The following is a 15136-nucleotide window of genomic DNA, read 5'->3' on the forward strand; positions in this document are numbered from 1 at the left end:
CTCGTGAAATATTTTTGGAAGAAGTCCAATTGTGTTTAGATTCCAGCTTCAAGCCTCATAAGATGATTACTGCTGCCACCAAGCTCCGTCAGGCCCTTCAGGACCCGAATACATTCATCACCGCCCCGGGTGTCTACGACGGACTCTCGGCCCGTATAGCTCTCAATGTCGGTTTCGACGCTCTCTACATGGTATGCAGCTTCCTGCCCGCGGTAGACTCGGATTTCAAGCTAAACATTCACGTCCAAAAAGACCGGCGCCGGAACCGCCGCCTCCGTCCACGGTCAAGCGGATCTAGGAATCTGCACACTGAATGACATGCGTGCCAATGCCGAAATGATCAGCAACCTCTCTCCATCAACCCCAGTGATCTCCGACGCCGACACCGGCTACGGCGGTCCGATCATGGTCGCCCGCACCACTGAGCAGTACGCCCGCGCTGGGGTAGCCGCCTTCCACCTTGAAGACCAAGTTCAGACGAAGCGATGCGGGCACCTCGGCGGCAAGATTCTTGTTGACACAGACACATACGTCACGCGGATCCGGGCTGCCGTGCAAGCCCGCGAACGCATTAGCAGCGACATCGTGATCATTGCTCGCACCGACGCTCTTCAGGTGAATGGCTACGAGGACAGTCTCGCGCGTCTGAAGGCGGCTCGTGAGGCGGGTGCCGACGCAGGATTCCTCGAGGGTATTTCCTCCATTGAGATGGCCCGTCAAGTGGTCGCCGACCTTGCCGGTTGGCCGCTACTTCTGAATATGGTCGAGCATGGCTCGACCCCTTCCATCACAGCTGCTCAAGCTCGCGAGCTTGGGTTCCGAATGATCATCTTCCCGTTTGCGGCGCTCGGCCCCGCTTGCACGGCTATCCGGGAGGGTATGGAGAAGCTGAAGCGCGATGGTATTCCAGGGCTGGACAAGGAATTGACGCCGCAGATGTTGTTCCGGGTTTGCGGGTTAGATGAGAGTGTCAAGGTTGATGCTGCGGCGGGTGGAGCAGCCTTCAGTAGCGGAGTTGATCTCAAGTAGTCGAGTGCGTTGGTTCGCGGCAACTGCTATCATAAGAACATTGTCAATTATTTTATCTCTCAGCTTGGAATAGAAGGACACACAGCGCAAGACAATGAATAATTAGAGACCCAAAAGTAGCCAAGACTGCAGAAGACAGACTCGAGGGTTTGAGGCTGGAGGTACAGGTCACGTGATACGATTACTAATCCTTGAGCATTGAGAGCTTTGGGAACTTGGAAGGTGACAGCGTGATCCGTGATATCGCAGTTTGCTCTTCAAGGTTCAGTTGAAGACCTAAGATTAGATTGATTGTTTACTCTTTTGAAACGTTTCGGTCAAGGTGCCTTGCAGATTTTGAGACACTGCCGAAGCAGGACCGAACCCTGGGCTCCATTGCGGAAAACCACAGGCATGAACCGTGAACGGTCCCTGAATCTATCTGAAATTGAGGCTGCGCCGTGGGAACTCGAGATGAAAGCCGTTCTTCAGCGACAAAAACTGCTTGAATTTGACCTATCACATTGTTCGCTGAACAGAATCTGCAGCCGTTGGACGTTTCATCTCCAAAGCCATGGACAGTCCCGTCAGCAGCCATGGAACAGCCATCCAGGGAACTCATGTTTATGTTTATTTTTGCATCTCCACTCGAAGCCAATTCTGCTTCTTGCGCCCGCGAGAGACCGCCCTTTGCCGACTCGATTTCACCACCACACGACGAATTAATGCCCAGGCAATGATAATGACGGCATAATTCAGCTTTGTCTTCGAAGCCTTTCCAGGTCGGAAATAAGGCGACCGTGACTAGCGATTCATGGCTGCCGGCGCGGCGCCGAGTGGACAGCAGTTGGGCTAAGACGGCAATCGACCGCGTCACTTTGCGCCTTTGGCCCCGCTCGTATTCTGGCCAGACGGTTCGAGAACTCTGCTCACCAGATGGAAAGAGCAAGAGGTCGTCGTGGGCTTCATTTTCTCCGGACACTAGGGAGACAGACAACAAAAGGGAGACGAATCTAGGGCAGTCAGGAGTTAGGAGTCAGCAGTCAAGTCAACACTCAGGGGATATGTCTGTCGGCCACGTTTCTCTGCGCGCCTCGTATTCAGAGCCCAGCGTCAGCACATGGAATTCGTATGGATACTGTAGCAGCGAGCTGTGGAAAGGCCACGGCAAACCAAACTTTACCAAACTCAAAGCCCACTCCAGAGTCCAGACACAAACGAAGACTCGGCTTTTCGCAGAGTCCTCGTTGACCATGCGATCAAGAGAAATGGTCGAAAAACTACAGACACCTGATCATGCCAATGACCACATCCCAATCCCGCGGGCCGTGGGTCCTGACGTGGCGAAGCAACGAACGGCTGTTGATCCTGATTCATGGCCAGTCTACGGAGTACGCAGACTCGGGACTTCGTTGACTCCTCTACCGAAATTGACGGAGATGGAGGGAAGAAAGCGACTGCCTGATGTGAGAAGCACCAGTTGCGGTGGAGCGGTCAAGCCACTCCCACTTCGCAGTCTCAGCAACAGCCCCAGCTCGATCCAACGCATCGCATCATTGTTCGCCGAGAACTGCCCAATCTGTTCTGCCAGCGGCGAATGTGTTGTCCCTGACTGTACCTGAGCCTAACGGGGATCCTGCAGGGTGATGCAGTCAGGAACCAGAGTCTGGCCAAAGACACATCAGTAACAACATGAGAGACTGCTCTTACCTTACCGCCTGGATACAGAATGGCCCCTCATTTCAAATGAGATTGGCTGTATGCGCAAAGTCTAGGCCATGTGGTGGGGCCATAATGCTTTCATAGTGCGAATCAATTGCCCAAATTTCAGCATCCAGGAACCGCTGAGGTGAGCCGGCCAATCACGAAGCCTATCTTTAGTTAATTGATTGCCCCTGTTTCATCGCTAGAGGAAGTTACCGTACCTTACTCCTGCTGTGGGTATACTTCCGCACACGCAAGCGCCAGAGCAGCGATGTGCGCCTTTAAGATCACTGGGCCTCTCCCTCCCTCCCTCTTCTCTTCCTTCTCTCTTTCCATCGTTTCTGCGTCTTCGTCGAGATTCACGGTTCGCTCCTTTAGTTTCTGTCTTTCGAGATCGCCGGTGCGGTTCTCAGTCATTCATTGTCCACCAGAAACATACATTCATTGTCCTTTGTGACCTCGACTGCGTTTCAGATTCACAGAATCTCGTTCATTATCAGACAAAGCACTATAACCGCACTATATATACTTCGTCCAATTGAAGTTGAGCCCTCCCAACAACAAACACAACATCTCTCAAAATGCAGCTCAAGAACTCCATGCTCCTGTTAACCGTCTTGACGGCTGGTTCCACCGTTGCCCGCATGCACGGCCATGAGCGCCGTCACGCCCATCACGCCCGTGAGGAGAAGCGTGGCCTCGGTGATATCGTTACTGCCGTCATTGACGGAAAGGTCGTCTCCTGGGCCAACGAATACGCCGGCGGTGCTGCTGCCACCGCTACCTCTACCACTGAGGCCGCCGCTGCCACCACTGTTGCTGCCACTACTGAGGCCATCGCCACTGCTACCTCTTCCTCCGAGAGCACCCCTACCGCTTCCGTCGTCTCCTCTGCCGACGGCTCCTGCTCCGCCTGGGACGCCACCTCCGACAGCTACTCCCGTGCCGGTTTCGGTGAGAGGACCATCTCCAACCTCCTCGAGTACATTGCCTACATCGGTAACATCGGAAACCCATGGGGTAGCAACATCATTGAGGTCGATGCCGACAAGGCCTGTCTGTACAAGAGCGTCGTGAAGTTCACTGGCTCCGATACTGACGACTGGACTATTGTCTTCTGGAACAAGGTCGGCCCTGATGGCAAGCTGACCGGCTGGTACAGTAACTCTGCTCTCAAGCTCACCATTGCTCCCGGTGAGACCCGCTACGTTGCCTTCGACGACGACTCCCAGGGTGCCTGGGGTGCCGCCAAGGGTGACGAGCTCCCCACTGACCAGTATGGCGGCTACTCCTGCACCTGGGGTGAGTTCGACTTCGCCAACGCTGGCAACAACGACTGGTCTGGCTGGGATGTCTCCGCTATCCAGGCCCAGGCTGCCGGCCAGGACGTCCAGGGTATGAAAATCTGCAACAGCCAGGGCAAGAAGTGCTCCTGGATCTCCAACCTCGCTACTGCCATGCACAACGCCTACAGCAAGGCCGAGGAGGGTGTTGACGGCATTGGTGGCAACGAGGCCGCTGGCCCCGTCCGTCTCGTCGTCGACATCGACTACACCCACAGCTCGTAAGCTGTTACCAACCTACCAACCTATCTGATGTCTTGGGTGTCTCGGCGCTTCTGTGAATCATTCTCGCTATATATTCCCTTTCTGTCGATATCACTTGTCTTCACTTCTCTGGGTCCTGGTGGCTAGGAGTAAGCTCTGCTGCTATCTGTGATTCAACATATTCGTTTTGTAAATAGAATATACCACTGCTGCACTTCTAGTCTATATTAACGTGATGACGTACCTACTTGGTTCCTTGTATCTTCCATATATGTACAATAATCGCGCCGGTCCAGCAGCTATAAGCAAAGCGACTAGTGGTCTATAATATCTATATTTCCCATTGCTGTACTCTGCAAATCAGGTCAAGTCCTGCCAGGTCCAGCACCCCTCCCGGCGAAGTAATCAGTTATCCTGATCAATCCAACCACAGCCAAAGGATTATCCAGCAGAACGATATCTTTCTTGCCCTTACAATTCTCTTGACCGTTTGAAACCGTTCTATGCCGATAGACAACATCATCCAGGTTGATTTAGATCCGTACTAGAGCTGAGCCCGTGCCCGCATTTATATCGCCATCCAAGGTTTCAACTATAAATACGTATACCATTCTACATAGTCACATTTCTTGCCTATATTTACCTCTTATGTCCTGTCGCCAATCGTCATTGGACTCCCTTTCTGTGACTGTCCTCGCTCACCTCGTATCTATTCTGATTTATCTTCCCAAAGTAAGTGCTTTAAATAGCACCCGCCGGCTGGTATAGCCCGTGCTGAAAAATATGCCAGACCTACTACGGGAGCACGGAGGTAGATATCCGCAATCAACCCTTACTCAGCCCAGACGGAAATTGCCATGATCTCAGGAGTCAGGTCTGTGCCCGGTCCCAGGCCTAGGCCTTCCCATCCTATATAGACAGTACAATGCCATAACCTGAGAACGTACTATATGGATTCCTGCCAATATACACGGAGTACATCCTATTCCATTCCATGTCATCCACCCATTATTATAATTAAAAGTCCAATGCCCGAAATGATAATAGGTACTTACGATCCAATCCGACCTCACGCAGACCCTGTCTCTGGGCGATCTCGGCCATACCGTCCGCCCAGCTTAGCCGCGCCCAGCCCAGCCGCTTTCGAGTCTTTGATGTGGCTTGTTTGCTGTTTCATCTATATATGGAGGCGGGGAGCGACGATCAGTCCCGAAATCCCAGAATAGATCTCCCTAATAGCCGCCAGGGCCAGGCTGGGCGAGTGCATGGGTGCTACTAATAGCTGTAAGGGATAGCAAACCATATTTTCTGCAGTGCCATAGATACATACCGGAAGGAAAGAAAGGGAGGAAAGCACGAAGAGCCAGTCGTTCCTTCCGCTTTAGACCGGGTATCCATGTCATCCGCAGAGGGAAAGAGTGAAGGATACCCGATCTGCTGGGACGCGCTCGCCTACGTATGAGGCAGGCCGCAGACCGTACCTCAGACAAACATCCACCGACTACTGCTTTGGCACGTCGAATGTCACTCATCGACGCGGCCCTCTAGAAACGCCACCCCCTTGTGCGTATCTCGATCTCTCGATCTGCATTGTCTTACCCCGTGCGCGGTCTTTAGTCCTGACTACTCGATGTCTAACACGACTAGTTCTTAGACCGGGTTAGATGGACGACGATTGCTTGAATTCGAAAGGGGATTGGCGCTCGAGGGATGGTTGAAGGGTTGGGATATTCATTAGGCATAGTAAGCTAGCCGTAGGCCGGATTGTCTGATCGCGCCGGTAGTATCTCGTCTCGCGTCGTGCTCGGATTGGTTCTGAGGCTGGGACGCTGTAGGATCGCAATTTCAATTATCTCGTCTCAATCTACACTAGGTCAATATTACTTAGGTCTTAGCCTGCGAGTAAGGTAGGTAGATAGGTAGGCACCTGACCTCACTGGACATAAAACTCTTTGTCCTTGGGGCCGGCTCGGATCGAAACTCGAGCGAAGCCGAGTGGACGATATTGAAGGAAACGGTCGTAGGCGCTGACGGTTCGAGGACCCCTGAAGCCAGGGAAGAAATATCACAAAGATGAGCTGGAAGCTGAGCAAAAGACCCGCAGAGAACCAATGAGTCATTGCCATAGATCGGATCAGACTATGCCATTGCAAGGAACGAGATATCTATATAGTTTACAGCGCCCTAGAAGAAGCAAGAGAACGCCGGTATAGTACAATCCTCAAAACAAGTAGTCGCTACTCGCCTCATGAAGCCAGATTCAATCCACCGAGAAAGTCGCCAGCGCTCATAGACTCAGGCACGGCCATATCATACTGCTCAGGCTCTTCTTCCTCTTGCGGCGGCGGCGAAAACACGCCGATATGGAACATATATCCAACCAACGCCGCGACACCGCCGACAACAGTCGCAACGGAGAGGAGTACATCCTTCTTCTCGCCCAGCGCATAAGCTGACAGCGATGTGCTCTCGACCTCGGATAGCCCGGAGTCAGAGGACTCGGCGGTCTCACGTAATCGGTTGTTCATGCGGATGTCCTTGAGGACGGGGGTTGAGTCTGCGAGGGTGTTGAGGAATGTCGCTCCTACGCTGCCGAAGCTTAGCCGTTCTGGGGCCTGCCATGGGAGGGATGAGCCTGCGCTGCTGGTCTTATCGCTAGTAAAAGCGTCGGAGACGTTCACGGTTCCGTAGAGTTCCTGGCGCATGCGCTCAGCATATTGGCACAGTCGCGGGGCTTTCCGTTGCATTGAGTCGCGGAGGAAGGGGAGAGGTAGATCTGGAATCAGTGCGAGGCTTAGATAGCCCACTGCGAGGCAGTCTAGGCTTGATGGCGACTCTCCCGAGAGCAAATATGTCTTTCCCTCAAGCATCGCCTCGAGTGGCTCGAACAGCTCTCCCGTCAGCGCGTCCAGCCGGAACTGCTGCCCTTGTGATGTCTTCCCTAGCAAATTCGAGACGGTCTCCCGCGGGCGGCTGATGAAGTTCTGAGGGATGCGGCCGGCGGCCACGGCGGCCGAGTGGTCTCGTTTCCGTTGTTCTTCCGTTGCTTCGAGATCGAGCGAGGACAGACCCAGCGGCTCAGTCCGGGCTTTGGCTGCGGCGTGCAGCTGCGGGGGAAGGATCCATTGGTTCGGCCATTGGAGGATGGCGCCATATGCTGGAGAGGTGCTGTTGTAGTAATTTTGGCTGGATACGTAGAGGGACAAATCGAGGAGGGCTTGGGCGTGAGATTCCACGAAGGAGGAGAAGCTGTTGTCTGATCGTCAGTCTTGTGACCTTCCTTCTGTCAGGTAAGAAGAAAATAGGCATACGCAATGCTATCCGCTCTATCGAGAGCGCTCAGATTCCGGTCCAAATCCCATTCGCCCTCTAAATATTGCCGCAGGTAATCGACGATATTGCGGAACCGGCTCACCCACGTCGAGCCATTCTTCAGCGCGGGAAGCTCGTCTGCGGGGTCGAACAGGGATCGTTTCAGCCAAATTGAAGATTAAACGAGAGGTGCTTGTCAGGCGGAACTCAACGTACGTGTAGGAGACGGGGTTGGGTCGCTACTTGCGACGAGAACCCACGAGTCCTTGGGGACGGAAAGGGAAAAATAGGCAATTGTTGCGAGACATTGGGGGTCAATGGAGGGCAATGAGAAGCCGGGGCCCCAGACGTGGAGCTCCAAGACCATTTTGCTTTTCTGAACTGGAGGAGGATCTTGGAAGACTTGACTTCCCCTCACTGCTGTTGTCAAGAAGATCGCCGATTCGGATACCGCGCAATCACGTGCAGTATCCATGCCTCAGTCTGCCTTAGGCACAAAGGCACCAATTACGCCGTATCTTCCTCCGATTCTAGCCTGGAGACGCCCCCTCCGTGCTCAATTGGGCAATATTCTGCTATCCCTTTGATCATTTCCAACACACAAGGCTTCCAAGGCTTGAAAAGAATGCATCTTGATCTCAGCCGGTATCGTTCCGGGCTCCCAAGAGACGCATGTCTCGGACAACAAGATCGAGGGTCGATATCCCGCAGTGTCAGACCTATCCCTCATGTAGATTGATTCGACCAGCTGGCAATGGCGTTATCAGCCCCCTGTCCTTATCCCTGCTTCATAACACAGACTAAGCCAGCTGCGTACCTACATCCGCCCCTCCATCGCATGCTAGGTTGCTATGCCACATGCTAACCGTTAGTCAAACTCAAGTCCAATTCACAAAGATGAGCCATGCTCGGAATCCTCCAGCCTCCAGTGGCAGACTGCGCCGCTGCAGGCCCTGCGAGCGGAAAATAGAGCCGCATCCTTCGACCCAACGGGGATAAACTACGATAACCCGATCACTTCGAGGATTCCGTCAGCTATCTTTGACCTGCAAGGCTGCAACGGTGCAACCACAAGCTCAGCCCGATACGCACACGTTCCATAGCCTCGCGCTATCAATCGCAGCTTGAGCTGACTGTCCCCGGGTCCGGATAAAGGTCAGCAGCGTCGTTGTCGTTGTCGGTGTCACCGTGTCACTCAGCCTGTCAGGTACATAGCACAGACGGGTTACGGCAGTCTACCTTACTTTACTCCCCGGGCTTCGCCGTTCGTGGCTGAGTGGTACCAGCCGCCAGCCAATAGCCACTCGAGCCGGCACATGGCCTGACAGGTTAAGATTCAGGGCAGGGCAGCGGCGCACAACTCAAGAAGGTGAAACCTCAACCTTGCGGAACCGATAATTCCCTCGTCCATGCGCAGTCAGTTGACCACTTGACCTAGGCTGTCAGGCTTGTCGTGTCCTGCGATCGGGAACCTTATTTGGATATGATTAGGCTGGGCGAAGGGCGCCTTGCCCTGACGTCCTCGTATTCGATAGGCAATGAGATGTTAGGGCCGGCGGTCACTGCCACGATTGTCACTCGAGGAACCGACCTGACTCGAGCAAGGGAACTGTGTGCTCGCTGCGGAGTCGATACCGTCATCGTACAGAGCAAGTCTCATTCTCCGCAAAACGATTATCAACTCGAGTCAAGAATTCGTCATGACCTAGATAGTCCGACAGATAGTTACCTCAATCAGCAAAAGTGTCATAGCGCATACTCAGTAATCCCATGCACTTTCAAGCTCCGACACAACTAGCGGACTGGAGCACAGCAATTGGCTCATTCCTCACCAAGGAATGAAGAATAAGACAAAGTGGCATCATTTCATAAATGTCGTACATATGCACGCGGTTATCGTCGAATTACGTACAGCGGCGGTGCTCCACCAACTCCAGCCTGGCTGCAAATGTGGGCTAAAAGGGCGACTGCAGTGATAGGTTGGAGTACTGTAGACTACAAAGTTAGTCGAGAGTTAGCTGCTTACATTTGAGAAATTAATTCAAATTACCTATAATCTCATATCCACTCGCCTCACTACTTCATCGAGCAAGACTCGCATCGCATCGAGGTCATTACAAATGCCAGGGCTAATTGTTTTTGCAGATGCACCTGCAGCTGAAATGAGGGGAAGTCCCCGGCCTGAGGGCCCGGCTAGCTACCGAACTATTGAATTCATGCATGATGCATGATTCAAACCCTCAATCTTGAAAATGAATTCGCTTCAATCAGCACGAAATTTCAGACCATGTTAGAGGGGGGGGCGTGGGGTAAGAAGACTGCAAGAAGCGGCTCAGCCCGTGACGGTTAACTTGGGGTTTGGAGGCTGGATTTAGCGTAGCGAGGTAGCCGATGCTATCCAGCTAGGCTTCAGGTCCGCTTCTACCTCCACCAGGTGAGGAAAGATGTGAGGTCTGATCTCCAACCCCGGTCTGTCAGCGATATGTGCACTAGGCTCTAGTAGCACGATAGCACCGCCAGCTAGATTATCGATGATGGCTATGCAGGCACCGCCCATTTCGGAGTTTGAACCCGTGCTACGATAGTCTTCTCATCGTGCACTTAGGTAAAACGGCAAAACAGGATATCGGAGGCGCTAGGCTGCGCATCAAACCACATCGCTGTCGCATCCTTGACCCTGGTCGATGTGAGAGCCGAGATGAAAATCGCGCTTGGCTTGCTAGGTACGGGATACGGTATCTAGCTACTCTTAGGGAGGGGGAAGGCTAGGGTGAGCGTTGAGCAGATGGTTGCACAACTTATGTATGCATGCACAACGTCAGGGCGTGGAAGTTTCAGGCAGGTGCAGGTACATACTGATTAGTGGATAAGTTATGGAAGGACGGAAGTAAGGTTGAAGTCTCAAAAGGTTATCAATATTTAAGTCAAGATGCTGCGCGGTACGCGGTGGGGGTATATTAACTCTATTATACATGCCGTTGCTTCAATCATGTAGAACGAAAGGAACGAAAGGAAAAAAAAAAGAAAAGAAAAGAAAAGATCGCGATGAAAATGAAATAGGAAAAAAATGTGCTCTCAGACGACATCGAACAAGTCAAGACGTAATTCCTCCGTGGAATGAGATCCCATGTCGGAAGAATGAGTCAACAGCAGCGACTGCAAAGATCGAGCGATGGGCCAGGAAGCTGGATCGCCGAATCAGACGCGTGCGCGAGATCGGGCCTGGCCTGAAATGACAACCACATGCAAGGTCTGAAACAAAACGGCGTGCTGTGGTGCGGCTGTGAGACTGTAGACTGTCAAGCCATGTCATGATGCTGTCATACTGTCGAGTGCCTGCGGGGTTGAGTCGCTGACAAGCAAGGCTGTTGGACGAGCCAAGGCATGGTCAGTGGGGTAATGGCTTGATAAGTTATCGTCAAACAAGTTGCAGGGGCCCTTTGCACCCGAGCGAAGATCGAATACCCGCGTGTACCGACAGTCAGGATTGCGTGTCGTGATCTGAGAGCGCGATTGCTAAATCCAAATTGGTACTGGTGCAATGCGCCCGCGCTTGTTCCATTCGAGGAAGATAGAGAAGAGGTAGAAAGATAGGTAATGAAATTGGGAAAGCCGGAAAGTCGAGCCGAGAATGTTGATTAGGCGCCAGGAATCGCAATTGTCGTTGCTTGTGATTGTGCTGGTCTATGCAAGTAGAAGTCGAAGATTAAGGAAGGCCGATAGGAGGCGTATGGTAGTAAGCAAGGTGGAATGCGGAAGGCCGTGGTCTAGTTTCGAGAGAGGTCATCGTGGGTTCCAGTGTGCCCCTTGCGCGCAAGACTCGGCGCGCAAGTTCATATGAGATCGCTTCGCAGGAAGCGTCGCATACTGGAACCGGTCGAGTCGGTGGTCGTCATGTTCGTCAGAAAGCCAGCGCAATGCAATGGCTTACTTGGGAAGTGGAGGCAGAGGGCCCTTGGGGGGAGGTCCAGGGCAAGGAGGGAACTGAGTTGAAGCACCGACGGAAGGCATTGTTGTGGTGGAGTTGGAGTGTTGGGGATGAAGGTAGTAAGAGAGGTATGAGACTTGAGAGTCTTGTATTGCTGGTAGTAGTCTGTAGAGCTGGAGTGTTGTCTTGAAGAACTGAAAAGAATCGCAACGATCAAGGCCGTCGACGCTTATTATATCGTGCCCTGGGAAAAAATTGCGCAAAAATTAAAATTATATCTCTGAACGGGATAGTCCCAAATCAAACTCCATAAAACAAATAACTGACCCCAAACAAAAAGAAAATAAAATAAGTGTCAGTATTATTAAGGGCATCCCTGTTCGTTTCCAGAAGACGGGCTCCACTCGCAGCCCGGACACAGGGAGACGAACGACGTCAGTCTGCGACACTAGCCCGGCGCTCCAGCAGAGTCCCTCCACTGCCATATGGCCCGTCCCAAAGGGGAAATCCTAGGGAAACTTTCTAGAAGTTCTTCCCGTCCTTCTTCTGTTTCACCGCCGGCCACGGTGGGCCTGCGACTGGAGGTGTGTCTGGGGCCCTGGGGCCCTGGTCGCGGTTTTGCCTCCCCCTTTTTCTGCGTCCCACTGATCATTTCCGACCTGCAAACAGACGGAGTCATCACAAATCATGCGAATCCTGGAGACCCACCATGTCCTCATCTTCTCTGGTTGCTTCTTTCAGCTTCTGCCTGCCTGGCCCTGCTCACCCCCCCAAAGGTGCCGAAGCGGTTGAAGGTGGACCGGGTAGCCGTTTGTGTCAACCTCGTAATCATGACATGGGCTAACGCTATTCTTGGAGTCTTGTTCCAGGGCAACCGGTTTTACGGGCATCAGCTGGACAGCCATGTACCACTAAGGCGTCTTGGTTGAGATTGTGCATTCCTGCCAACACGTGCTGGTTCGTAGATCCTGGGAGGGGCAGGGATTGAGGCACTGCAGAGCACAAGAGAGACAAAGCAGCTCAGCAGAACCGACCAATCTCGAGGCAGGATAGGGACGGGTAGCGCTGACTGCCTGAGCGTCGGTCCCGAAAGTATGAATCATCAGGATTCATCAAGCGGAGATCTTAGCCTCAGCAGTCTGCCTGAAATTCCCAGAATGCCGGGACATCCTCCAAGCCACCGTGACCACAAGTCCACATCCGCCAGAGTAAGAAGCCTCAAATCATGCCAGCAGAGGCAAGATTTGGCGCTGATCCCTCAAAGCTCAGGCTGCGGGCGAAAGGTGAGGCCGCCCTTGCAGGCTTGTAAGCTTGGTCAGGGGTTGAATTTGTGCTAGGGCACAGGGGAATCTCTGACAGGTCGTTTCATCGACAGGAAGGTTGCACAAAGAACTGTCTGTGATCGTTCCCAGCCAACCGGGCAGAGTAAAATTATCTCTTGCGTTTGCCGTGCATTACCGGTGTTTCAGGGGTCCGATCAGAGGCGAGCCCGCGCAACGAAGCCGCCAACGAAAAGGCACCCTGGCTTGAGCTGATCCAGTGATCATACTACGGAGTCGCGATGTTCGTATCCATTCTTATCCAAGTCACCCAGCTGATATTTGTCCAGGGTGTTGCATTACTTTTGCTGAGGTTAGATGTCAGCCGTAATTATTGCTATCGCGGGGAGGCCTCCGATCCCAGTCCTTATTTTTGGGAGCACCACGAGCAGCTAAGAGCGAGAGTGAGACATTATTGCCGACTCAGCCGGAGGACAGCTCCCGTTGACCTGTCATTTCTGGGATTTCCTGCGGGACGATCGAAATTTGCCAGACAGCGACAGCGTCCATTCAGCCACAAATCTTGGTTGTGCTGGGAGTGATGGTCGCGACGGAGCAGATCTTCCCGAGGCCTTAATTCTCCCGTTGCGGGTATAGCAACTGCCACGAGGCTACTGACCAGTCCAGTATCACTCCTTCCTGCCGTATGATAAGGGCAACTCGCAGACCACTCCTGCATCATGCACTCCCGAGTCAAGACTCGGACATTTCTATCCAATCGAAGTTATTAATACGGTCAAGCTATCGGCGGCGGACTCATGCAAGGTCTGCGATCCCTGTTGATTGCCAACACTATCGCACGGGCCAGAGTCGATCATCTGCAAAGCAGCGGGGGAAAGAGCAGCGTCTGATCATGATCATGCCTGCTGCCTTGGCCCTCGATGCGCGCAGTGGAGGCACCTGCATGCTATTTGATTACAAGCACAAATCACCAATAGATAGTTGAAACCATTATGATCAACTTTGCAGCGAAGATGAACTGCGAGCTTGAACCTCGGAGCTCAGTTCAGCGTATCACCGGTCTGCCCGCGGATGATGAACGGTCAATCCTGTGCGAAGGCTGAACAAGATCGCGTCACCGCTAAACAGATCACATGGAGCCCGAATCTGGAGCCTCTTTGGCCCTCGACAAGTCATCGAGGTCGCTGCTCGGCTAGCGTCGTGGCGAGCAAAACACATGGCAATGATGGCACGGCCCCAAGTGGAGCGAAGTGGTCCTAGTTAAATGAGCGACCCGCAACTGCAGCTGCTCTTTCCGCGCCGTTGCTCATCGACTGGATCGCAGCGAATTCTTCCCCTGATTCGGGAGGGTCTATCAAAATCCTCCAGGAGCTTGGCGGCCTGCGAGGTTGGCGACGGCGTTCCTTCGCTCAAGGATGCCTTTTATTGACTGCAGGGCTGCGGACGATAATGAATAACTGTCATTGCTAATAAATTGATCAGCTTTGTTGAACGGAGGCTTCCTCATCTATCGGAAACTCGCAGGGGACTGACGGTGATACCGGGCTGAGATTCCGAATCCACGATCCGGGTGTTTCGGGAGAATCGATCAACTCCGGCGTAAGCTCGGCAGCTCGGCGTTCACAGAAGGCACCGTGGAACTTCCGAGAGATTCTTTCAGGTTTCAGTTCGGGTTTTGTTGCCTTTCATTTTCAACGAGCGACTCCATCGAGAGTGCTAAGAATAATAGTGACCAACCGTGGTTCGCATCAGAAACAACCGTATCCATGGTTCACCGCTCCTTAGCAAGCGGACCCTTGACGGCCGTTGGGATTCTCAAACGGTCAACTCCGGGGTTTGAAGTTTCGCTCTCTTCCAGAAGGACGGTACGATGTCTCATCTGCAACCCGTCATGGCGAACCAGCGATGCCTTCTAGTTCTGAGCCGAGTCAACCGAGCGATAGCGGATTCAGCGCTCTACATATCCGTCCATATCCACTCGCGCGGCACAGTAAATGCAGGTTACAGGTCAGGTGGCACCGTTCTAGGGGTGAGACGCCGCGCTAGCCGATCACCTGACTAATATTACGGCTTCCGACGCTAATTGTACTAAGTATTAATTACCCGGCACCTGAGGATTACGCGTGCTTAACTTTAATAATTTAAGGCATTCAGCTGCTTTTAAACCACTTTCTAAGCAGTTATTTTCTATTTTTCATTATTTATCTGATGTATCTTTGCTCGACGTTCCATAAGCTCTAATTCCTTCTCCTCATTTTGAAGCTGTTTTGCCTGGTTTTGAAGCTGCTTTTCATGTATTTCTTCCTCTTTATCCTTTAATCGAAGCTCTAGCTCTCGAAGTTCTAAGGCTTGTCGTT

General features: G+C 52.7%; 6 protein-coding genes across 6 annotated transcripts; 4 read left to right on the forward strand and 2 right to left on the reverse strand.

Moving 5' to 3' along the window:
* Positions 1-62: 62 nt before the first annotated feature.
* On the forward strand, positions 63-1029 carry BDV17DRAFT_290360 (isocitrate lyase/PEP mutase family protein; the record flags this gene model as incomplete). The annotated part of the gene is made up of 2 exons (XM_073761885.1): positions 63-191; positions 253-1029. 2 exons carry the CDS (start codon positions 63-65, stop codon positions 1027-1029), a joined length of 906 nt encoding a protein of 301 aa, XP_073616847.1.
* An 822-nt stretch (positions 1030-1851) lies between these two features.
* Positions 1852-2962, forward strand: BDV17DRAFT_52978 (uncharacterized protein). The gene has a single exon (XM_073764725.1). It carries the CDS (start codon positions 2073-2075, stop codon positions 2628-2630), a length of 558 nt encoding a protein of 185 aa, XP_073616848.1. The 5' UTR covers positions 1852-2072; the 3' UTR covers positions 2631-2962.
* On the forward strand, positions 2962-4452 carry aspf4 (allergen Asp F4). Its single transcript, XM_073764721.1, has one exon. The coding sequence runs from the start codon at positions 3294-3296 to the stop codon at positions 4278-4280; it is 987 nt and encodes a 328-aa protein (XP_073616849.1). The 5' UTR covers positions 2962-3293; the 3' UTR covers positions 4281-4452.
* Positions 4453-5285: 833 nt separating this feature from the next.
* Positions 5286-6125, reverse strand: BDV17DRAFT_260588 (uncharacterized protein). Its single transcript, XM_073757579.1, has 2 exons — positions 5914-6125; positions 5286-5822 (listed from the first exon to the last, which is right to left on the reverse strand). Exon 2 carries the CDS (start codon positions 5789-5791, stop codon positions 5492-5494), a length of 300 nt encoding a protein of 99 aa, XP_073616850.1. The 5' UTR covers positions 5792-5822; positions 5914-6125; the 3' UTR covers positions 5286-5491.
* Positions 6126-6505: 380 nt separating this feature from the next.
* On the reverse strand, positions 6506-7938 carry BDV17DRAFT_290362 (glutathione S-transferase family protein; the record flags this gene model as incomplete). Its single annotated transcript, XM_073761886.1, has 3 exons — positions 6506-7508; positions 7571-7709; positions 7788-7938. The coding sequence occupies 3 exons, from the start codon at positions 7936-7938 to the stop codon at positions 6506-6508; spliced, it is 1293 nt and encodes a 430-aa protein (XP_073616851.1).
* A 3942-nt stretch (positions 7939-11880) lies between these two features.
* Positions 11881-12511, forward strand: BDV17DRAFT_53215 (uncharacterized protein). Its single transcript, XM_073764727.1, has one exon. It carries the CDS (start codon positions 11985-11987, stop codon positions 12426-12428), a length of 444 nt encoding a protein of 147 aa, XP_073616852.1. The 5' UTR covers positions 11881-11984; the 3' UTR covers positions 12429-12511.
* Positions 12512-15136: the final 2625 nt, after the last annotated feature.

The sequence above is a fragment of the Aspergillus undulatus genome, assembly GCF_047715775.1.
Source record: "Aspergillus undulatus strain CBS 261.88 unplaced genomic scaffold BDV17scaffold_17, whole genome shotgun sequence".
NCBI classification, from domain to species: domain Eukaryota; kingdom Fungi; phylum Ascomycota; class Eurotiomycetes; order Eurotiales; family Aspergillaceae; genus Aspergillus; species Aspergillus undulatus.

Bases quoted from the DNA above. Each gene is read 5' to 3' on its own strand.
- BDV17DRAFT_52978 (XM_073764725.1), top strand. From the start codon at position 2,073: ATGTCTGTCGGCCACGTTTCTCTGCGCGCCTCGTATTCAGAGCCCAGC.
- aspf4 (XM_073764721.1), top strand. From the start codon at position 3,294: ATGCAGCTCAAGAACTCCATGCTCCTGTTAACCGTCTTGACGGCTGGT.
- BDV17DRAFT_260588 (XM_073757579.1), bottom strand. From the start codon at position 5,791: ATGAGTGACATTCGACGTGCCAAAGCAGTAGTCGGTGGATGTTTGTCT.
- BDV17DRAFT_53215 (XM_073764727.1), top strand. From the start codon at position 11,985: ATGGCCCGTCCCAAAGGGGAAATCCTAGGGAAACTTTCTAGAAGTTCT.